A 25,557-nucleotide genomic window follows, 5' to 3' on the forward strand; every position below is an offset into this window, starting at 1 on the left:
CACCAAGATCAACGGGGCAGGAGAGTCTGCAAAGACAATGCTCTACGCTGTGGGGAATCACGAGTGGGATGTGGCAAGCAGCCATCTAAGATACAATTCTTGGTCTCTTCTTGTTAAAGCCAAGGAGAGCTAAAGAAAGAGAAAAGACTCGAGGAACCAAAAGGACCAATGGACACAGCAGCCTCGGCCTCTGTGACTTTGCAGCAGAACCAACGGGCGCTCAGCTGCCCTCCAGCCACTCGGATTGAGAGTACAGTGCAAAGTCTCGGTCAGGGGGGGAGGAAAACGCAGGGCAAAATCCATAAGCCTGCCAGGACCAGACTTGCTGATCCGATTGAGACTGGTGAGAAGCTGAGACTGTGTGGGGGAAGCCTCTGACTGAGCGCCTGGAGATGCAGCCTCCCTGGGCTTCAGCTTTTCTTCACACTGGGAGCCTCCGAAGGGAACATTACGCCCCTGGGGAACGTGGACCTCAGGATGATCATATGAGCATTTGCCCCAAAACTGAGCCAGAAAGCAGAAAGGGGCCAAAGAGAAATGCACATGAAAATACACACCCCACGAAGGAAGTGTTCAGAGTGCTGTTTAGTTGGGAGGGTGGCAGTAATGTCCCCACACAGATGTGTAGAACTTGTTGGATGGAAAGTTAATTTGCACTGTTAATGTCCACCCAAACCGCAATCAATTTCTTTTCCTAAAAAAACCATTACGATTATTTTATTTTATTTTTTTTTAAAGAGTGACAGTTCTGGACACCCATGGGACGGGTCCTAACTCTATCCTATAGAAGTGCTGAGTCAGAATCGACTGGATGGCAGCGCTTTTGGTTCGGGTGACAAAATGCGCACGCTTGGCTTTATGTGGGGTGTGAGAGCACTTCAATTACATAGTTAATTTATTTTGTTTTGTTTTTTCTTTACTTTCTAATTCATGAGCGACATGGGATTCTGTTACCCACAGCCAGTCTACCAGACTGCTCTTCGCTTGCCCCGCTGCTGCACCACTTTCACAAGTGATGTTTCTAGAGCCCTCAGAAGCAGCATCCAACAGCAACAAAGATCCTTTATGTGCATGCCGATGCTATCTTCTTGTTCTTTGGGCCCGTGAGGTTGGGTACTTGTGACAGTTCCACTAACCGAAACTGCACGAATGGAGATGGGAGCCAACTACGTTGGGGACGCTTCTCCCAAACCACCCTTACCAGCCAGCGGGAGACTCCTGGCACTCCCCCAGCTGACTGCAGCTGTGCCGCAAAGTCGTTTGGGGTCTGGGGGTGGTAAACACCAAGTACCAGTGGGGTGGGGGAGGAAGAAGAAGAAAAGAACTTGCTCCGCTCTAAATTTATTATTATAAACCTGGAGCTTAGGCTATTGTAATGTATCACTGGTTTAAATGTTGGCCTTTCATGCTAGGTTTATTGAATTAAGTACATTTTTTAATTTACGACTGCACTTCCAGAGCGATAAAACAAGATGCTTTGAGTCTATAAAATGATGGTATTCCTGAGCCACCTGCTTCATAAGACAGTGCAGTATGGACTACGATCACTAGCATTTAGAGAAACAGAAACGTTTGAAACTCACACGTTCCTAATCAAGGAGACCGTCACTTATTATGAAAGCGTCAATATCCAACTGTTTGAAGCACCTTTGTTTATGCTTTAGAAAGAAAAATGTGCATTTTTATAAAATAAAAATCACGCTTAACCAAATGGCTCGAACTGAAAAAGAATGAAGGTGCACCCAGATTCCTTGTTCCCGCCAGTCTTCCTCACTTATCGCAAGCAAAGCAAGTGTCGAAGGATAGGCACCGGCTGGTCCCCAGCACTGGCGGAGGGTGTGCAAGCTGGGGGCTTTCTTTCCTAACCTGAAAACTTCCTTTTATATGCAGGAGGGCCAGGAGAGAGAGACACAGAGATGTACAAGGCCAAGCACAGCATTTCCCACCCCTCTTTCTCATGATCCCCTTGAGTAAGAGGTACATTGTAAGGTATATTGAACATGCCAATAGGAATGTTCACCCAAAAGGAATACTGGCCTTTTGATCAAGTTATTCAGGGCAAGTCAACAAAAACAAAAATAAAACTTTCATTTGCCAACCCCTCCCTCCAGATGAGCGCAGTATACCTGATTTGTTCTCCTTCCGTCAGAAGAGAAAGCGGGAGGCAAGGTTGACACTGGGATGAACCACGGACTTGGGAGGTGGAAAAGATACATTCCCTACGATAATGACAATGATGGTCTCTATTCAAGGTGGGGCTGCAAAGATAAGTCAGGGATGGCTTGGACTTCTTTTCAACTCTCACATGCGCACTGTGCGGTGACATGGCCGCAGCTCGAGGGTCAGGACAGATCCTCTCGTTCAGCAGCCGGCTAAAGGCTCACCCTGTGATTGCCCAAGAGAACTATAGAACACGATGGATGATCTGTCTGCGAGGAAAGCAGGTCTGACAGCAGGAGCTGGCTCGTGTTCCTAAGACAATCTAACTCAATTTCAAATCAGCGCTGAACAGTATGCCATGTATGAATATACAAATGACAGGAACTTGGGTAATTTTGAATTGACTTACTATTTTATACTGGTAATAACTGTCAATTAAAGAATTCTAAAAAAAGGTCTATACTAACTTAAAAGGATAAAAAAGAGTGAAATGTAACTCCAAATCCCAAGGTCACATGCCAATGACAATCCCTGTTTTAAATATATATGTGTTTGTGTGTGTGTGTGTGTGTGTGTAAGCAACAATCCATTGTTTAATGATTTTTCTTTTTCAAATCTCTTCAATTACAGAGGAACAAATACCGAAAGCCCCAACTTTGAAAATGCCAGTTATGGTCAATTCTTCAACTTATGCATGCATGACTCTTAAAATAGGGGGCTTCAAAATGTTTGTGGGAATATTCCATTCTCTTTTCATGTCACATTTCCATACACTTGTAGAAGCACCTTTTGGTCTATCTGTTAAAAAAAGACTGCCACCAGCCTTCATGCGTCCCTAGCCACCTCTCTGCCACTCTGAAGGCGCTTCCTCTAGCCTGGTGCAGGGACACGGTCTCACTGCTGTGAGTGGGTTCCGACTCAGCAACCCTGTAGGGCAGACTGCAACCGCCCCTGTGGGTTTCCGAGACCTGAGTCCTCATGGAGTCAAACGCCTCGCCTTCGCTCCCTGAGCGGCTCATGGTTTTGAACCGTTCACTTTCCGGCTAGCAGCCCGACGTGTAACCGCTACGCGTGAGCGTTGACAAACAAGAGTGATGCATGCGGGGACGTGTAAGTCATGCAGCGGGACACGCGATCGTTCGACTTACGGCAGCTGCTCCCGGCAGGAGCCCACGTGAACACTGACTCGGGCAGCTCATCCAGCAAACTGGAACAAAACAGACCCAGTCACACACGTCGGATTGGCTTCCACCCGCGGGCCACTTCTTTGATCAGAACCTGACATTCAGGTCCTCCATGGTGGGCCCCCTGAATCAGCTTCCAGTGACCTGTTCCCCACACCTGCGATGGGTGGGCGGTCGCACAGGTAAGGAGGATCAAGAGCCCTCGATGTCCGTGGACCAACTGTCTACCAGCCAGGCGGAAACTACTCGATGTGAACCTGAGGCCCCGAACCAAAGCGGCCGCTCCCAGGTGGAGCCTGGCTCCTGGCAACCCGACGGGCCAGCGAGGCCCTGCTCGCAGGGTCTCCACGATGTCGGGGAAGCACACAGCCACAGCCTTCTCCCAGAGAGCCTGCTGGGTTTGAACTGCTGACCTTTTGGGTTAGCAGCTGGGCTCACAGTTTGTGCATGTACACATGCAGACAGTCATGCTCATTTTCTTAAAAACAATCAAAATTTATAGGAGAAAAACATTACCTGGATTTTAACAGTATTTTTCCCTCAGGTACTATACCACTTGAAAGGGACCTATCATTTAATTATCTATGTGTGCTACTCACCATTGGTCCATGTTTTGTGCTACCTTATAATTAATCAGGCAAACAAGAAATATCCCAAAGACAAAAACAAAGCACAAACAAAGAACAAACTCCGATCTAACACTTTCCGGTGCTTTAGGTGTAACAGGGACAACTCTCTTAATTTGCTTCCGGTCACAAAGATACAAACAACCAATATGAGTAATGGAGCCTTAAGCTCAGGGAGAAATGCAGTAATAAATGCATCGCTCTAACGTCACCCTTTCTGAGGAAGATGCAGGGTAGTCTAAAATGATGACTGAATAGATAACTATGACCTTGTGGGTAAATCTGACATTATGATTTCTATAACAACTGAATAAATTATGATCATAGATTCTATAAGAATTAAAAACTATATATGGTTTATCTGAATTATAAGCTTCATCGTGTGATATTAGGTTTACTCATCTATAGATCTACATTGCTAAATCAAATCAAAATAAACATATTAGCATATCAGTCCCCAAATATAAATGGAATTTATTAGAAATATATTTTATTATAAGACATACTTTTATGTGTCCAAATATACTTAAGTAGATATATTTATTATAGGTATTTACAAAGAAAGTATTTCTTTCTAGATGGTAGGTGGGGTAGGAAGGTAGAAGACAAAAACAAATCACATTGGTATAGGGCATATTCAAAGAAAAACACATGATTATTAGAATTAAAATGGTAGTTTTAAAAATAAAATGTATCAGTCAAATTAGGTAAGCCGAATTGGAAAATTAAATACCAAGGATGTTTATATATGCTCATTACTGGGCATTAGAATGACCCACCATCTGATAACCCTCTGTTACATGAAGGATACTAAGGGCACGTCAGTCCTGCAGTAAAAAACTGGTTACCGTAGATAGTTCTAATATTGACTTATAGAAATGTGTTAGTTTTGGGTAAGGGACTAGAATGATCAAGCTTCCAGGTGGAAAAAGATTACAAGTATGTCAGGATTCACAAATGAAATCTGTATTATTCTGAAATGCAGGTCAGCCTTTCTCTCTGTCGAGAACAGACACCACACTGAATTTGGAGATTAATTGCTACAGATCCAATGCCCTCTTTGTACACATCTGTTGTGACTGGCCCTTTTCCGGTTGTGATATTGCATCTGTGGATAGCTACTGCTGAACAGGTCTGGGTGCATAATGCAAACCTACCTCTTGTGTGTAACATGCGACTGAGTTTTTCTCAGGCCTGATCACAGACAGCAGAGTTCTCTCCCTATTCTCCGTCTGACCTGATTTTCCAGTGCACAGATTCTAGGTGCTAAGAATTGAATGTGGAATATTAAAAATGTTTTCTGGGGCTGAAAGGTGAGTTTTGCTAGTTTTTTTTTTCCCTTCAAGAGCCAAACGTACTCCTTCTAAGATGGAGGATGAAGGAAGAGGTACGAGATGCTCACTGGGGACACGGGAGTCCTACCCGTGCACTGTGGCTTTGTAGAGTTAACATCAATGACCACAGGCTCAGACTGCCTCTGTGTACTTGAACAAGGCTAATTTGAAAATACTATCACCTGGACTCTAAGCTTTGGAAAGCACCCTGTGTAAGGTGATATGCCTTGCACTTTACATGTTTGCATTAGAACTCGTGTACATGTGGTTTTAGAGGCGTTATTTTAATGCATTTTATGTCTGCTACCTGTTTGGGGCTCCTGACAGTATTTTTGAAAGGGATTTGCTTGGGCTTTCATGCTGAAGGAGTGGCAGGCTTCTCAGGGGCATGCGCTCCCTCAGACGTGTTTCAGTAAATGATGGAGTACTTGCAAGTTCGTACTTTGTTTTCGCAGTCTGGACGGCGGCAGGGTCCCTCAGGTCCCGCTCCCAGGGCAGCTTCCCACATAACCACCGCAGCATGCAGTAGCCAAGGATCTCAAGGTCACTTCGTCTGGACAGGGCTACAGGAATAAGCATCAAGAGTTAAAAGATGAGGGATAGGGGAGGGTTTTTTTGTTTTGTTTTCTTTGAGAAACTGAGGAAACGTTGCATGAACTACGTTGATAAAATATGAGAATAGCCAAATGGGCAGAGAGCTTTGTTTGTTCAGCTGGCGCACAACTTAAAACGCCCAGGCGTTTGGCCCCAGTCCACAGACAGGCAGTGACTTGTTGCCTGTTGAAAGTAAGGGTCAGTTTCCTCACCTCCTCCGACTTCATCCTTCCCTCGTCTGGCCTGTCACATGAACTTGATCCCCACGGCCTCTGACATGATCCAGACAACCCTTAACCCGGCACCACCACTGTCTCAAAGAGCTGCGCAGTCAAACAAAGAAGTAAATGTCTGCAACTCAATTGCTAACATATGTTCCAGGAAGTGCACGGGGTCCGCATTGGTCATGCCGAGACCCTTGGCGTGCAGATTAAACAGTGATGGCCTCTCCTGGTCTCCCGGCTCGAGCAGCCTTCCAAGTTGGAAGAGCATGACAAAGCTGCCACCTAGCGTGCAGTGCGCACGCCGGGCTGCTTCAGAGGCTCGGCTTACACGGACCGCAGGACAGAACACGCTCGCTGGCTGTGCTGGCTACACGGCCGACAGCTTTACGGGTCTAATTTTTAAATGTCAGTCATGCCAAGCTAAAACTCTCACCTTGAATCCAGAACAAAAAATAAAAACGTGCAGCAATCTGGGCTGCGGGTGTGAAGGCCCATACGTGGGAGGTGAGCAGAGTGGAGAGGTAGTCAAATTTTGAAGACAGGCAAGCAGGAGCTTTTGCAATTTAAGACAGTCATTTATTAAAAACAAACAAAAAAGATAGTAAATTGTAAATACCAGTTGTATCAAACTAGTAAATAACAGTAGAATGATTTCATTATGATCTTATGTATTTTTTACAGTGCCTCATTTCAAAAGGTTGACAGTGAAAACTCAAGCCAAAAAGAACTGGTACTCCTAATCCATGAAATTACGGTCAAAACACTAACCAATACCCAGGAAACACACTCATCGTTTTCATACCCATTCTAAATAACGAGAAAATAGGCTAGAATTTACACTGTTCCCCTATTCCTTGAATGTTCATCTGGGTAGATATATATAATCTCCTAAGGACAATGACAATGCATGGCTATTAAACCTGTTGTAAACAGGTGTCCTATTTCATTAAATACTATTAAATACCTATTTCATTAATATTCTGAAAAGTCACTCTGTAAACTGATTTTTTTTAATTTTAAAAGTCATCTAACAGCAAGGCTGCCAGCACAACAGAACTACTTTCTTCTGTTACAATACGTAAGTTGTTATAAAAGCAGAAGACAAGATTAGCTCTTATGCATACTCCATCTTAACTGCTATTAGAGTATTGGATTATTAAAGGCCCTTCAATCTAGCAGAATGCTAGAGTCCCAAGGGTGCCATTTACTTTCTGCACAAGCTTCAACAATGTCCTAATGCAAGACTTGGCTCTCATATTAAAATAAAAACACCATCTCTGCCACGCTTTTCGGCGGCGATTTCTTCCGTGATCAATCTCCCGTCCATAATGGAGCGGCTCCCTTCGCACAGATGCGCTCGTGTCCACGATGCCAGTGCTCAGAAACCACCTCTGAAAACAATTTTTAAAATTCACCTCCTCTGATTCTCGAAAACGGTATCCAGACACCCAGTTGGATGGCAGGTCACACACACAACAGCCCTTTTGAGAAAGACCCATCAAAGCGAGAATGGGGTGAACCTTCCCAGCCACTTCCCTCCACCCCTCTACTGAGGATTTAATTGATGGGAAGCCGCACGTAGGGACACATCATTTAAATTTCTGAAGACAAGCCTCCATACATTGGTCTTCATTTAAAACCATCCTTGGAGAGTTAACTGTACTTCACTATTATAATTTTGTCTTACCTGATTAAAATACACAATCACATTTTAAATCTTATATTTATTTCTTTTCCTGCATTAATAACTATGATTAGGTAAATAAACGTTGTGCCCCCCCCACCCCTGGTAAATTCTATAGAAACAACAGTAATTTCAAAAAGAACCTCCCATAGACATACTTTTTCTTCACAAAAGACCCCCAAAATTAAGAAGGTTTCTGAGTACAAACACCTCACTGTAATTACTTCCCAGAGAAGCACTTTTAAGAGTCCGGTTTGTTTTAAACCCACTCGCTGGTCTCAAGTCGAATCTGACTCCTAGGGCGGAGTCGGACTGTGTTTTTGCACGGGGGACTGTAAATTTGCACGGGAGCGAACAGCTCCTTGGCACAGCCGGTGAGTCTGAACAGCTGACGTGGAGTTAGCAATCTGATGCTTAACCCACTGTGCCACCAGGCTCTTTTATTTATTTTAGTGGGGTTAACATCTCAGACGATACCAATGATTATGTATTCTTTTTAACTACTACACACAGAAGAGTAATTTTAACACCTCACAATTAATTTAAAATAAAATGCTGCATGACAATAGAATATGTGTATATCATAAACACAAATAATCAATCGTAGTTGAAAAGGACGGTTGAGATCTGCTATAAAAAAGATATTTTTTCCTTTTAAAGTTGCCTCTTTGATGATACCGTTTTCCAGCTTCCTTAGAACACATGCCAAGTGGGGCGTTCCAAAGAAAGAGCCATGGATTGGGACCTTTAAAGACTCGAGATCCAGAGCTCGGGCTGCCACTAACTGTTGGGTTTCTAACTCGGAAATTCAATGCTAGCAGGATATATATATATATATATATATATATATATATATATATATATATATATATGATGCATTTTCACTCAGTTGGGTAGAAAATACACTGTGATATATAATTTCATTTCCCCTCAAGGTAAAATATTTGTATATTTTAATACATAAACTTCTTTGGTGGCATTAGGTAATTAATATAATCGTTAAAAGTATGTTTCCGTTTGGATTTCTTCTTAAAAATCTCTAGTCAAGGTGCTATTGCTGAGAAATGTAACAAGATCTAGTAATTAACAGGATTTTCCTTCTAAACTCTTTCCAGTTAGATTTCAAATATTATTTGGCATCTAATTTTTATATAGCTTACAAATGTGAAGCAACATAAATGTCTCTCTTTTCTTGCAAGCCCGTGGCGTTCTCAAATAGTCAACATTTCAAAATGTATAAAGTACAGCCGAGAAGAACTCTAATGATAATAATAATAATAATAAAACACACACAGGTAGGGGTTTGGATTCTATTTCATTATAAGGCAGGTTTCCAAGAACAGCTGACACTGGAATGTTCGTGTAAAATAAAAACAACGGCTATGACTTGTGGGCCTGCTACTGTGCTTTCATATTGCCTCACGTCATCAACGCAGCACTCAGAGAACGTACTACTGTCCCTGTTCCCCAACAAGAAGGCCCTCAGAGAGGGGCGAACACTGGTTCAACATCACAGAGCAAAGCACTGGCAGAGTTCAGCATTGAAACCCAAGTGCCTCATTCCCAATTTGGTAACTGCTTTGCCTTTGGCATGATTTAACACTATTCAGGCACATGGCAACATCCACAGGTAGGGAAGCATCTAAAGCCAACATTGTACCGTCACACACGCACGGGCGGGCACGGTGGTGAGCAAGCAGATCAGAGCCCTGCCCTGCGTGCGGAATGAGCAAACACACTCGATGGCAACAAACCACCCCCACGTTCTTCCATGAAATGATGTCTTCTCAGTGACTTCGTACTTAGGAAAAGGGTGTTGGCTTGAAACCAGTCCACTCTATCAAGACAAACAGACAAAGTACTTGTTTCAAGTTCGGCCAATGTCATGAACAGGGAAAACGGAGGGGAGGAAGAAGGTAAGCGTTAAACCCCAAAAGGGTTTGAATATTTACAGTAAGTGTGTTTTTGCTTGTTCATTTCTTATACAGTGTGACATTATAGAAAATACACGCATGCAGACACATACGCACACATACACACAGAGAAATACTACGATGGGGAGTTTGGCAGGCAAATAATATAGTGAAGTGGAAAATTTTGCCTCAGATAGACAGAATCCCAAGGCCCAAAATACTCTGTGTGCTCAGCAACAACAACCAGAAAGCACAAAACATGTCAGCAGGACACTCACCTAATGAAAGGAAGAGTGAGTAAAAGCAGAACAAATTTCAAGCTTCTTCTTGCTTTTTTCTGTGTGTTTGTTTCCCACTAGTAACATATTCAATTCGGTGCTTTGCCAAATCAGACGTGCCCAGTGCTGGGGATCTTGCCGATGCCCACGGCCGCCTCCAGCCCTCGCAGCGAGGAGCCTCAGGCAAGCAGGACAGCTGGTGACACCTTTCAAATAAAAGACTAAGCTCGGGCCTCGCCCAGGGTTTTCAGTATTTTAAAAATTCTAAAGACTAGTAGTTTTATGAAATGCTACTCTCTGAGGCTTCGGGAATGTTATTATTCAACAGGGCAAATCTATCTTGCATCTTGGCCGCCATGCATCCTTAACTCAAACAAGCCGCTGATGACGGAGCCAGCATCGATTTAAAAATTCCCCGTACGACTGAGCGGATGGCACCCAGAACGAGCAGGGCCTCCGTGACTGGGTCTCTCAAGGCTCACCGAGAACTGTCTGCAGCCAAAGTTACCTCCAAGCAGAAACGCGCCGTATGTCTCCCTGACTACTAACAGATCCAACAGAGCGTATAAGTTGTTGGTTTCTCTAACCATACACCAGGGAGCTTCAAAATGTTTTTGTGAAAATGGAATTTAAAGATAATGGAATATTTTTTCAAGAACATTTTGAAGCCCCTCCATATTTTCATTTTACTTCACATCAGTTGAGTGTTTGAGTCGAGGGAAGGGAAACCGTGCAAGAAGTAACAGATAACTTGGATTTCATATTGGGTAGCAACTGGCAAGATTTTAAGAGTGTGTAATATATTCCTTTGCTCCATGCTGAATGTATTACATAAACAAATGGATGCTTGAAAAGTAATTTAGATATCATATTTTATGGTCATCGATGATGTCAAATTAAAACAGGTATTATACACTCGATGCACAGGTCTCGAGTATTTAAAAACGCTCAATATGTTAAATGCAGTATCTCTCCAGAGAAATTAGGTATTGACTGCATGCCTCAGTGAGTAGAAAAATCTGCAAAAATCCATACCACACATTGATCCAGATATTGCTTTTTAACATTACTAAGAATGTAACAAATTTTAAAATAGTATTATTTGACACAGATATAATTCTCTTTAATTATCAGCCTACAAGTCCAGCATGTGTCAATGTTTATATGTGTTAGTTTTTATGATGAATATAAAATTAATAATAGAAGAGCCAAGCCTAACACATATTACTCTAATTTCACACTAAATAAAGCACTTCAGTCACTTAGAAAAATACCTTTAGGTCACACAAGAGAATTGAGTTTGGAAGGTTACCTGCAATTTTTATTAAAAACATACAGATATAGATGTTTGATAGTTCCAATAAAAATTATCCATCTATCTAGTCATCCATTCCTCAATCCATCTATACATGCTTCTGGGTTCTGTGAGCTTATAATATCTATACGTATCTTTAAAAAAAATTTTTTGTCTTGCAACAAAACACGCTGGTAAACAAAATGGTTTTCTTTCCTTTCCTCTCCCTCTTCACATCCCTCACGCTCCCAGAATTTTGAACGAGGAGCGGCTTCCGTGAAAACCGTGATCTGCACCTTATACCAGCTCTTCCTTACAAAAATCCAATTGACCCAAAGGAAAGAGAGATCGGGGCCAGCTTCTGAAAAGCCATAAGAGAAAGTAGCGGAAACCTCACTGTGAGCAGGTCCTCACGCAGCAGTCAGGTTCACAGGGAAGTGTGAGTGCTTCCGTTGACCAGACCAGACCACACAGGGTAACACTTGACACTGAGAAAATTCTCCAACAACCTGCTTCCCGGCGATAACTTTCTTTTTTGCTCCAGATACTTTATGTTGCCTTATCGTTCCCAATATTTATTTGATTTCCTACCTGGACTGGTATAGAAGAGATTTTTTTTCCTGAAATTAAACTACATAATGACTCTCCTGAAGGTACACACATGAATATTTATGAGTCTGACCTTCTACATTTATCTACAGGATTTATGGCCTTGTTTATTTAGGCTTCTAGATATGGCTAAATGATTATTTCACCTCTAACAAAATCCTGAAATGTTCTACTCGGGAAATTAAATGAGAAATAGTAGGAATGAAGAGTAGTGTTCCAACAGTTGAGACCATCAGAAGCTCTGTTTTACACACCAGACTAAGACAGCTTATTAAATTTTCAGCATCTATGTGCATAAGAGTAAGTCAAAAAGTATTGCAGCAAAATCACAGAAACTTTTATTAAACACAAGCGTCAAGAAGTGAAGCCGTTTTGTTTTTCTTCTCAACATATCCTTCAGAAGAATTGACTTCTGAAGGTGGTGTTTCCATCCCTCCAACCCTCGACTGACCAGGAATCATGAGAGGTGTGCATCGGCGTTGCGCCCTTTCACCATACTTGTTCATCTGGATGCTGAGAAAGTTGTCAGAGAACCTGGATCGTATGAAGAAGAGTGTGGGATCAGGATGGGAGGAAGGCTAATTAATAGTCTGCTAGATGCAGCTGACGCAACCTTGCTTGCTGCAAGTGAGGCAGACTTGCAGCACTGGCTGAGGAAGATCAAAGACTGCAGCCTCGGTGTGCATCACGACTCCATGAAAGGAAGCCCCAAATCCTCACAGCTGGACCCACCGGAGCATCAGGATAAATGGAGAAAGGTTAAAGTTGTCAAGGGTTTTGTCTGGGAGCCACACTCAGTGCCCAGCAGTCAAGAGACAGATTGCATTAGGTAGATCTGCACGAGACCTCCTTAGAGTGCTGAAGAGCAAGGATATTACTCTGGAGACAAAGATGCGTGTGGCCAAGCATGGTTTTCTCCATCGCTTCATAAGCATGTGAATGTTGGACATTGAATACGGAAGACCAAAGAAGAATGGATGATGGATTGCTAAGACTGATGTGTTGGAAGAAGGTAGGCCAGAGTCCTCCTTCGTCTCACACGCTTTGCACATGTTGTCAGGAGACGCCAATCCCTGGAGAAGGGCATCGTGTTTGGTACAGTGGAAGGGCCAAGAAAAAGAGGAGGCCTCTGATGAGATGGACACGGTGGCTGCACTGATGGGCTCAGCACAGAACAATTGTGAGGACGGGGCAGGGCTGTCTGTGTCCAGGGTCACTTTGGGCTGCTGTTGGCCCAATCGCCAACAACAATCTTTGCCCAAAGAATTCTGCGAAAGAATTCGGTTTTGGCATCATTGAGCGACCCAAATTAGGTTCTTTTATTCTTTGAGTTTGGGAACGAAGATAAGTCTGAGGGGCCAAGATTAGGGCTGCAGGGTGGCTGGAGTAAGGTTTCCACAGGAAACTCTCCTACAACAGCCCTGCTACCCTCGGAGCAGGGAGGGAAATGGTGCTCTGCACAACTCCATGGCCTTTTACTCACCAATCCCATTTTCAGCTTGTCTGAGGCTTCTTCAAGAGGCCCTGCTGTTGTCCTGAGTCCTTCAAGGAAATCGACCCAAACCAGCCGTTTTAATCCCCAGAGCAACTGCCATCATCTTCTGAGCTGTACACTCACGGAATGTAACTGGTACGGGAGGTCCTCTTGGAAGCTACTGGTGGGATTGGACCTTGCACTCTGGAACATGCTGGCACATCTACAACACCCCCCAGCACTCTTTGTTCCTCGAATTCACCTTCATCAGCTCAGTAGTGCTCAAAAGACTGAGAAGCCAGCTGATTTACGCACAACATTTTGGGCACCTGTGGCACTGAGCTTTTTGGGTCCAAGAACTCGCCAGAAATTGAGAATGCCAAGCTCCGTGGGATCTCGGCTTGAGGGCTGCCGCAAGAACACCCAGTTTTCTCTGACCGGTGGCTGGTCTTCGGCATTGCTTCATTCACAGAGACCAACGGTCTTCCCACTCTTGGCTCAGGTATGAGGTTTGCCTGGCCTCCTTTAAAGCACCGATCTACCTAACACTGGTGTTTCACTCTCACCGATTTGTGGATAAGCTTCCGTGATCTGGAAGGGTGTCCGCTTGAATTTTGTGTAAATTTCTATCTCAGCCCTGACCTCAAATTCATTTGTTGGTTGTCCCCCAGCCCCCGCATTGCACCAAAGTATCCCTTTCTGAAGGCAGCCGACTGAGACTGAGATGAGCATATGACTGAGAGAGACTGTCTGCAGCTACCCACCGACTGAAGAGGCATGTGTAAAATATGTAAACACATTTTGTTGGGACCATGTCTGTGCACATGTGAACTGAAATCTACAGGGAACACTTTTTTCACGTGCTCTCATATTTGCGAAATGTGAATGTGTATATATATATATATACGTATGTGTGTATATATATTCCTAGAAGTTTGGTGCTCTGCTTATTTTAAATGCTTTAAAGGAATATGTTGTTTTATAGGAATCTGATGTGCAAACTAAAAAAAAAAAATTAATATTCACTCCATCATACAATTGTTCAGCAAATTTCAAAAGCTCTTACTGTAGGCTTTCTTGGACAGTTCTCGAATCATCTTTCCATAAGGAATCTCAATTCTGTTTTCTCCCCTTGGCTTGGCTTGATGAAAGCCACCCAGCTTACTGACATGCATTATTACTAGGGAGCTTCAAAAAAATCATGGACAAATGGAATCCAAAGATGAAGGGATTTCTGCTCATGAACTTTTAGAAGCCCCCTCACTTACAAGGGTAGGAAATTAAATAAACTACCAAGTGGAGGTTTGCGCCACTCTTTCCGAATGACAGCCCCGAGAAAAGAAAAGCTCTCCACGGAGAGTAATGGAAGAGGACGTCTGGACTGCCAGTGTCCAGTCCCAGAAGAGGTCATTCGGTAACACCTCCACCTCCACCCCGCCCCACCATGATCCACTGTCTTGTTGTTTGGCTATTTTAATAGCAAAATGCATACCGGGTGAGACAGTTTATTGTGCCAGCCTGGCTGATAAACGCAGGTGGGATTGACTGAGGGGCGGAGAGATGGATGGCTTGGTGAGCCTTGCCTTTCTTGTCTCTCGCTCTGTGATCATCGGACCAGTGTGCGGCTGCCTTGCTTGTTCTGTGCTTTAATTTAAAGGCTACAGAGCCTGTGGGACGCCTAGCCTGTGGACTGTGTTGCTGTAAGTTGAGGTCCCTTTAAGACTTCTCTGGAGCTGGGAACTGGCAATTGGTGACCTGCCTTGTGATTGGCTGCTGTGCTGACATAACCTAGCTCTCTACAAATACAGGAAGATCTGGCATCAGATAGAGACTGGAAGGACTGCTAGTCTCTCAACTTTCTCTCACGGACGTGAGTTGCACTAAGCCGTTTATAGTGCTTCTAATTTAAATGTTTATTTCTTGTGTATTTATCTGTATATGATTGTATATTTATGTGTATATGATTTAAGATTGTATATTTATCTGTATATGATTTAACATTTCATTTCTCATTATATATCTAATTATCTTTATGATTTATCATTTCATTTTTTGTTATATATTAATTACCTTTATAAATAAATATATTATATTATCAAGAATTTGATTTTATCTCTCTAGAGAACCCTGTCTAACACACCGGGTCAGCCAGCGTTAGAGCTATCGAGTGGAATTAACTGGTCTAACAATAAATGAGTTTTGTTATTAATGCAACCAACCTAAACCTTAAGCATCTCTGTGATGTATTTCCTTTTATACCACTGTCAAAAAGCACTCATCTTCCTGAAAACTGCACTGTACAAATAAATCTGGCAAAGGTGAAGAATTAAATTCACTGAGACACGAAGAACAAACTGAAAGCAAAAAACCCCAAACACTATCAATGAGTATTTAAGAATTCTATTTTTAATTTAATAAATGGAATATCCTATTTCTACTTTTAAATGCTCATTGATAAAATTTATTAACGATGTAAATAGTAAATTTGATCTTACTAAATTTCAGAATTATATAATATTACCAATTTTCTTTTTTCTAACTGAATTAAAGGTACGGGGGAAGTGTAGTAATTTCTCTCACATGAATCAAGGGTATGAACGCTAGTTTCTACCTGAGAGAATTCAGCCTGTCACTCTTCCTGACAGACCCAGCAAAGCACTCACTGCTGTCCAGTTCTTTGTTTCCCAGGCTGCCAATCTTGAGGGGAGCGGACCGCCACACCTCTCTCCCGCAGAGCAGCTGCTGGGGAGCAGGCCGCTTTGGGGTTTGCTGGCAAGTGTGTGCCACTGCACCCCCAGAACTCCCCCTTAAACCAGTGGGGGCTTTAACTGATCTGGAACATGATCAAGACCCTCTACATTACATGGCCAATGGTCCTTTTAATAGAAAAAGGCAACCATATACAGTTGTTGGCGCCAAAACTTGTTAGAAAGTATGAGTGTAGGTAACAACAGTGCAGCAGCCATTAACAAGTGCCATGTCGAATTGCCTGTGAGTGAAAATGTAGTCTTTTCAAAGCGGCTTCACAATCCTTCCTTTGGTCTACCACATGTAAAACTAGTTTCATAAACAAAGTTTACAAAGAATATAGTTTTGAAAGCTGAAGTTTTTCAATAATCACCGTTGTTTTGTTTTTTTTTCTCTCTTTACTAGCATAACATTAGAATTGACTTTTTGTCTTGCTGACAGAGCAACTAAGAAAGTACAGTTGCATTGACCGTATTGATTGTGAACAGAGCAACCGTCGGTGGGACTCTGCACCATATATTTCCAATATTGACCTCCTCCTACCTCCTCCCTTTTCCACGGCTCTCTGGGTCGGCTATTGGATTTGGACTGCAGTGTAATAAACAGCGAAGGTTTAATTAATGGTAAATGAATACAAGACATAGGTTATGACTTTAACTAATTAGGGAATTGTTGAATTAAGTCTGCCTTGGAATGCAAGGCAGTATAATCAATATCCAATAAAAGGACTATGTATGTAATTTACCTGCAAATGTGTTTCCAATACCATCAAAGTGAGTTTAAATAAGTAAGATATATGAAAGGCGACTAGGAGAGATTTCCACCAGTTAACACTTTATGGTTTCAGAAAAGATCTTCTTATTGTTGAGAGATGGTATCTTCCCATGCCCCAAGAGGGGCACGGTGAGAATGCACAGCACAGGGCTTCCCATGGGAGCCTTCACCACATCTGGTACACGCACTATGGCCAGAGAGAACAAACAGCGGTTTTGCTAGCACTGCACCATTCTGCTTCCTTCTCCCTTCTCACAGCCTGCATCTCCCTCCACAGGGAGAAGGAAGGACCAGTGGCCGGATGGGAATTCGCTGCTTTGGATAAAAATCCTCACTGTCTCCAAAGGCCACTTCAAGCAGTCTGACTCCTCTCGTCTGTCATTCCGCGGAAATAAAAATGAGGAAAAAGAAACCCACCTACTCCCTTGTGGGCATCCAAGCTGGTGAACTCCACCGTCCCACTATGGCCATTCCTAGGATTTTCCCGATACTGTTTGTGGTTCCCGTTGGGGCAGTATCTGTAGGAAAGTCCGTAATCTGCCAGATAAACCTGGAAGACAAGAACGGGCACGCAGATCATGCTTTCGTCCTCTGAAAAGATGCCCTTCATGACAAAGTCTTAAGAAATGTTAGGTTATGGACAGCCCCCATCTCCATTTTATTAAACCCACTGGTACCTCAGGACAAAGCATATCCAACTGGGGGCTCACACCCTTCCTGCGACACAGGAAGAGCTTGTTCCTGGGGTGACTTCCATCTTCAGCCTTTTTATTTTGCTCTTAAGTCCTGTTCCCTCCAGGTGGGCACCCAGACACCATCAATCACAATATGGCTTTTTACTTATATTCCTACAGCTTTGGAGGAGGCTGTCTTTCCATGTCACTCTGTCTTTCCTTGCAGCTCCTCCCAGGGACAGGAAATGCTCTCAGGCAGGGAGGTAAGAGGAGTGCAAACATGCGGGAACGTAAGCCCGGTGTTAGAGGAGTTTCCGTTAGCAGAAAATAAAAACAGCGAGGAGACAGTCAAAACAATGAGTCTTTAAGAAAACAAAAAGACACCCTTGTGCTGTCTTTATTTAAGAGTGGACCATCAGTGCGGACTTCTGGCCTTCCACACTAGTCCATATCCTCACGGTTATCTTTGTATAAGCAAGCAGGGTCTCCAAATAGAATACAGATTGTTAACATCCAGAAGGCGATTCAAGTGGATTTTTCTCTGATCACTTTTGGAGAGAGCAAGAGAGAGAGAATGGGGGGAGGGGTCATTTTGCAGAGACCATGAACATGAACTGGAGACCTGCTCTGCTTAGAAACTTGTTTGGGCATGTAGTCAGAAAATCTTAATCCCCCCTCCCCTAACAAAAAAAATACATCGCTATGCCTCTTCCCCAGTCCCACTCCCCGAAAGAAAGCAGTTGTAACTATGAGGAAGTGCTGTTTCACATGAATGTCTCTCAAATGTGGGGATTCTGGCAATGTTTCACGACTTTGCTTCGTGCTTACAAGGTATCTCAGAGTGCCTGCCTCTAGAGGCAAAGATTCGCCATAAAAGGAAATTAAGCCAATAATTTGAACAAATCAGAAATTGTTTGTGTGGCTGTTTTCATTTGGCATATGGTTGAAAATATCTATATCCTTATCACTTACATGGGACACAGGAAAACTTCCCTGAAGTTCTCATTACAGATTTAGCATTAGCATCTATTAATATGTTTTTAAAATATAAATTTGAAGGTATATAAATATCTCTTCAAAACATATATGGAGCCCCTAATGAAATGATTATTTAATAATAAAAAAGAAAATTATTTGAAATACAGGGAAGATTTTTTTTTAATATACAAAGATTTTTATAAATCCTTTGTGATAGAATAGTGAAAAAATGAAAAACCTGTGGTCCAACAATTGTACTGGTCACTCACTCACTGCCCTGAAGATGACCTTATAACTAAAAGTAAAAATCATATTTGCAAAGAGATTCTAATGATGTGGAAAATTGTTATAATGTTAACTAAGAAAAAGCAAGACACCATATATAGATATATTCGCTATGCCCCCAATTATAAAAAAATAAATTGAATACAAAAGACTCAAAAAAAAAACCATATATGGAATAAATCTCAGCGTGGCTGCCTCTGGAGGTAGAGATTGACTGTGAAAGGAAACAAAGGCAATCATCTGAACCAATCAGGTTGGTTCCGAATAAGTCACCATGAGAGTACCTATTATAGTAACTCCGTAGTGACAGAAAGCCTGAGGTTCTGCGAGAACTCAAAAAGGGGTGGAAATGCCCATCGAGATAGAGAAGACGGCAAAGGGCTGAAGATGGGCTGAGGGCCACCGTGTGACAGTGAACTGGGCAAAGAGAGCCTCCCAGATCATCTCATTCAGCCTAGGCAAGCCCCCAGCCAGAGGCGGCCTGGGTCTCATGTCACCTACGGGGAAGCTAAGCAGGCAATTTGTTTTAAAAGACCTTGCCCAAGTCACGGATGCAGTTCAGTATAGGAAAAGGATTCAAACCTAGCCCAGTCGGACATAATTCTCTTTTAAAAATACAAGGTAGAATTTGGGGTTCTGTCCACTTCTGAAATTTTACATAAAACAAAAGTTTAAGCAGAGCTCAGTGGATAGCAAAGGCAATAGTTTAGGGCCTGGTTTTGGTTTGGTTATTTTGCCCTTGAGCGAAGAATGGCTTTCCCATTTTTATAGAAGTCTTTTAAAAAGTAACAAATATGCAAGAGAAATCCTTATGCAGCCCACAGAACTCAAATGCCTCAAATACTTACTATCTGGGCATTTACAGAAAAAGCTTGCCAACCTCTAATCTAGAATAATACTTGGTCTCAGTTCATTTCTTTTCATGGTCTTATTTTCCCTCTGAAATTGAAAAATAAAGGAAATATTTTTACTTTTTAAAGTATAAATATGTCTAATGTGCTTGGTTTTAGACAAGCTCATCATAAAATCTCAAAATATAGAATAAGCTCTAATAGGGACAGTTGTTTGCTGTAGGAATAATTTAAGCAACTAGTATCCTAATGCATTTAAAATGACTTTTTGTTCATGCAACTTTTCTGAAGGTACACCCATCTCTTTTCTGCACACACCGTCAGGGGCAGCCCATTGGTTTCCTTTCACTTTGGGCCTGGGCCCCTGATCCCAGTCTTTCTTGTACTACACCGCCTCTTCCTGTTCCACCTCAGACTCAGTTCAGTCTTACTTTTCTCAGGTGTGTGACACAGGCAGGGAAGCTGTGACATACCCAAATAACGTGACTTAGAAATAATGCAAGTTACTCAACACACGCTCACTGTTCCAGATACTAAAAGGCTTAGAATATCCCTCACTCCCCTACCCCGCAATAAATTAATTTGACCTAATGCTTTCATGAAGGTCAGCTAAGACACATTACTTTATCAAGGAAGGGACTAGAGATAGTGATGGGTGGGTGGAGAAAGGAAAGATATTCACATACACACACACACAATGACTGAAGAAATTCTTGGATTTGGGGTCTGAGACAAGGACACAGGTCTGGAGTGACCTGAGAAGAGGAGGGACATTACAAAGGACCAGCCAATAGCAGAAGACCCACCAGAAATCCAGCCTATGGTGGGAGGTCTGCCATTAGAAGAACAGAAGCTTCGGTTCTAAATTTTGCTAAGCCTTTTAGACTAGTTAAGGACCCTCTGCCCTTCTTTTGCAAAGTATCCCCTCAATAAACTCACCCTTTCTGTTCAAACCTTTTCTCTGACTCTTATCTGAATTTTCTCCCTCACCTTAAATCTTTCTTGGAGCGGAACACGAACCAGAGTGGAGAGGCTTGAAATTCTGAGCCTCCTCCCAGTAACACTGGGAATCCACCAGAACATGTGACCCAAGACGCTACACTTTGCCAGGCAACTCTGCCCAAGGACTAATTGAGACAGTGATTCTATCTGGTCATTTCTGTCTGGTGCAGATCAATGTGTGTCCCCCAAAAGGTATGTGAAGTCCTAACCCCATAACTGTAATGAGAGTCTATTTCCCCTGGAAGATGCTACCTGTCGGGTGGTCATACATCATATTGGAGTAGGCACCCAACAGCATCGTTTTGATCTTATCTTCCTCCTGTGCCAGGCAAGGCTGGCTCTGTGCTCTCTGCAGATTCCCAGAGACTGTCATCCTACTCAATCCCGCTTCCTGCCCCAGTGCCTTTCACAGATTAGCACCCAACTCTGAAAATGATCCCTTTTAACTTCCGTACTTATTATGCACCTTCCCCTGATAAAAATCTTTGCCTCTCATTCTTGTTCAGGGTCTACCTCCCCGAAAACCTGACCAAACCCGACCCACTGCGATTGAGCTGATTCCACTCATGGCGACTCTATCAAGGGCTATGGGAGCAGACAGCCTCATCTTTCTCCTGGGGAACAATTGTTGGGTTTGAACCACTCATTTTGAGGCTAGCAACTCAATGGCTGAGCCCCAGTGCCACCAGTGCTCCTTAACTGGATACCAGTTGTCAGTAAATCATAGCCTGATTTAAAGTCCTTAAAAAGATGAAAAGCAAATTAGCCCTTGGATGACCATGAAAAACAAATTTCTTACACTCAGCAGATCTGCTTAAAGAAGCAAACTTCTTATGTTTCCTAGACAGATTTGCACCCATACATGCCAGGTTCCCAATTTCTACACTTCACCTCTGGGTTCCCGTAGGCTTTCCCATGACTTCATATCTCCAAAAGGATGGGTGACAGCATCACTGTCAGACACACACAGCAACAGGGCTCCACAGTGACTTTCCTGGGGAGAGCTCTTATCTTGTAATCTTTGCCCCGCCAGGGGACCCACCAAGTGCGCTTCTCCACTTCCCACTGGAACACCTGGAGCCAGAGTCTTCTCCCACACCGGAAGTCCACTCTGGTATGTTGGTCCTTTCAACCATACGGCAACTTATTGGCCTTTTATTTGTGTCCATATAGGTTTGCATATGAGGTTATTCAGTTTGTATTTCTGTCGTAGCCCCACGTTCGAGGGTGATAAACTCCTAGGGATGAAGTATACACATGTTTGTATCTGTGACAAAGTCATGCCAGGGCCATCTGAACAGTGCATTAAAATAAAATTTTACTGTTTTGCCTGGATGGCAAAAATTGCGTAAATTGAATTAAATTAATTTAAATAGGTACCTGAATGCTGAGCATGATATGATAAATGTATTGGGACTCTTAGAATTAAGAAAAAGTACAAAACCAAAGGTTTGTATATTTGTTGAATATATGGTAGGTGGGAGAAGTAAATACTTTACAGAAATCAAATCATAAGTAGTCAATTGCACGATAAACGGAAACTATTCCTAAGTGTGTCTTGAAGTTGAATGTGTACTGTAGGTCAGTTGGGACAGGTTTGTAAGGTTCTTATGGGTAACCATTAAGCTGCTAACCGGAAGGCCAGCAGTTCAAATCCACCAGCTGCTACTTAGGAGAATGATGAGGCTATCTGTTCCCATAAAGTTTAACAGCCTTGGAAACCCTCTACAGCAGTGGTTCTCAACCTTCCTCATGCTGCAACCCTTTAATACAATTCCTCATGTGGTGATGACCCCCAACCATAAAATTATTTTCATTGCTACGTCATCACTGTCATTTTGCTACTGTTATGAATCAGGTGACTCTGTAAAAGGGTTGTTCGACCTCCAGAGGGGTCACAACCCACAGGTTGAGAACCGCTGCTCTCCAGGGTTTTTTTGAGCTGGAACTGGCTCAATGCCAGTGGCTCTGATTTGGTTCTGCTGCAAGGAGAGGCTGGCCACCTTTTCAATGATTTAAAAGTTATACAGGCAATAAGTGAAGGTGATTGCAATGAGAATTTGTTGCCAGTAGGGATTGGTTCAATCATTTCAGGGTGAGGGTAAATTTACATTGAATTAAAGGGCAAGTAGGCCTTGTCCTTTAAGTTTGACATTGGTAACCCAGGGGGGCTGCCTGCATTTAATCCTTATTCCCCAGGTAAGGAAGTTATTTTTAGTACAGTTTAAGGAGGAGAAAGTAGAGGAGGGAATAAGTTAGGTGTTTTGTTAAGCCTGCAATAACTAGCAGAGCCAGGATTGGAATCTAAATCCATTTATCCAAAAAGCTGACTTGTTTGTTTTTTTTCCCTGTATGAACCACACAGAGAAAGGGGAGATGCCCAAAGCACATGCACAGGCCTCCTGGTTCACGTGCTCTGCCAGAAGCATGCTAGCCTATGGACTCGGAGGGCGAGGGCGGTTGATTTTTAACTGGCGGGCTCACAGAAAGAGTTGAGTTAGCACTTGATTTCCACCCCTGGAAAGGAGGGCACAGAAACCACACATGAAGAGACACAGGACACCGGGTAGTGCTGCTGGGAGGGAACAGGGTTTTGGGAAAACAACCCAAGCCTATAACAGCAGGTTAGTATCAGATTGGAAAATCAGGTTAAGACAGTGGGACATGGTTTTTGTAAGCAAATGAAAGTCATCGAAGGTTTTGGGGGTAAGAAGTTTCATTAGTGCCGGCAACATCTGAGGGAGGAAATGGAAGCACCGTTGGAACAAAAGATCATAACAACAGTTCAGGCAAGAGGCCATGGGAGGATGGACATGGGAGCTGCTGAACAGAAGACGGGGACGGACAAGGGGACATAACATATTGGAATAAGAAGGCTGAGAGAGAGCCAAAGGGATACTGGAAAATGGTGTGACTGGTAAGTGATGATTCCATGAATAGAGAAGAGAACATGAGAAATAAGAGACTTAGAAAGAAAAGGATGTTATTTACTTTGTACTCAGCAAAATGGTTGATTGTCTGCTAACACCCTATTCCAACTAGCTTCAGAACAGTCACTTGATGCAGGCCAGAATGATCCGGTCATAGTTGGCAGATTGTAGTTGGAAACAAATCAGCAGTCTTCCCGATCCTCTAGCAATTAGAAGCCGGGTATGAAGTGGTGAGTCTGGCTCAAAGGGAAGGATTTTTCAGTACCTCGTTAGAGGTTCGGAGCTCTGATGGCACAGTTTAAAACCACCAGGTGTTCTACAGGAGAAAGATGAGGCTTTCTACTCCAGTAAAGAGTTAAACCCACAGGGGTAGTTCTACCCTGTCCTACAGGGTTGCCATGAGTTAAAACCGACCTCATGGCAGCCAGTTGGTTTTTCGGTTGGGTTAGAGGTTGATGTAGGAGAGTGGAGCACGTCAGCTGGAGAACAAGAGAGAGCAGGCCAAGAGAGATGCTGGTCAAGAGAGAGCAGGCCAAGAGAGATGCTGGTGTCAACATAAATCAATGTCACTGCCCACCGGGCTGTGGACTGTAAGCCAAAAGTTCACTACTTTATCTCCACTATGAAAATTTACTTTGTAAAAACTAAAGTTTTTTTTCCAACAGTCCTGTTGGCAAGTAGTTTACACATCATATAATTCAACGGTTCAATCATTTAATCATAACACGGAGGATTGTATAATCACCCCCACATCAACTTTAGAGCATTCCCCCTTCCCCATGGTTAAATCGGCCCCAAGATGGCTAATGCAATTACAATCCATTCTAGTGTTCCCTCCCCACTCCCATCTCACCAAAATTGAGTAGATACAATTAAGTTTTCCCTGGTGTATCATATAATACCTTATCAAAATTGAGACTATTTTACACAATTATATTAATTACAATCTTCTAGTCTAAGGAGAAATGTGTCCCTTTAACTTTGATGGTCAGAGACTGAAAGAAGCCATGGTGACACTGTCGGTTAAGCAATGGACTGTGAACTGCAAGGTCAGTCCTATAAAGACTTACAGCCTCAGAACCCCTACCGAGCATCACTGTGAGGCAGAACTGCCTCCATCTTTCCTAGTCCTTCAACAAAAGACTGTGACGTGAAAAGCTTCATTTCCTGAAAGAAATCAGTATGCCCCCCAGTGAGACTGCCGCGTAGCTGGGCAAGCTAGTGTTGGTGAGAATTATTCCTATCTGCAAAGGTCTACGTACAGTTTCATATGTGGTAGGATACGCTGATAGACACCTGTGCTCTATATCCTTTTCTGCGGCAGGATCTTGTCTGCTTGTGTCTCCTTTCTTGCTTGCCAATAATAAAATGCCACAGATGGACACATGTGCAATGACCACATGTGGATGCAACAGTGGGTAATGCAACTAAAAAATGGTGTCGGCATGCTTGCAAGTCATTGATGTCTACCTGAATAAGTATGGTGATAACTTTGCCAAGATACAATTTGACTTTGTTTCAGTAAATTATAAAAAGTTTGCAGTTTTTTATTTTCTGATGGATGTTATGAGCTCTTATTCTTCATTTGGGAATTTTGTTGCCGTTGTTTTTCCTAGATCTCGAACCTACCTAGTCATCTTTCAAATCTATAAATGTATCCATTCGTTTGCCTTATACTTAATATTCATTGAGGAAACAGCCATGGGGATCACCTGAAGAAGCAGGCATCAACCTCGCTCCTCAGTTTTTCACCCCGTATCTGAAGGCTTTCTACACCAGTGAACAGTTACCGTCTGGGAAACTCTCTGGGGCGTCGCTAGGGGTCGGCACTGACTCCATGGCAGTGAGCTTGGTTTGGATGCAGCCCTAGTGGTACAGTGGTTAAGTGCTAGGTGCCGACCAGATACATCAGAGGTTCAAACCCACGAGCCAGCGGAGTGA

General features: G+C 43.0%; 1 protein-coding gene across 1 annotated transcript in view; it reads right to left on the reverse strand.

Annotated features, from left to right (window-relative positions):
- The window catches only part of VRK2 (VRK serine/threonine kinase 2), a 90,316-nt gene that overhangs the window by 17,667 nt on the left and 47,092 nt on the right, over positions 1-25,557 (reverse strand). The window contains exons 7-9 of the mRNA XM_045294208.1: positions 17,314-17,446; positions 5,747-5,867; positions 3,309-3,367 (exon numbers count right to left, since the gene is read on the reverse strand). Of these exons, the coding sequence (XP_045150143.1) occupies positions 3,309-3,367; positions 5,747-5,867; positions 17,314-17,446 (313 nt within the window). The remainder of the gene's footprint in view (positions 1-3,308; positions 3,368-5,746; positions 5,868-17,313; positions 17,447-25,557) is intronic.

This window comes from Echinops telfairi, unplaced genomic scaffold (genome assembly GCF_000313985.2).
Source record: "Echinops telfairi isolate 266 unplaced genomic scaffold, ASM31398v2 ScPeMD7_2573;HRSCAF=3158, whole genome shotgun sequence".
Lineage (NCBI taxonomy): Eukaryota > Metazoa > Chordata > Mammalia > Afrosoricida > Tenrecidae > Echinops > Echinops telfairi.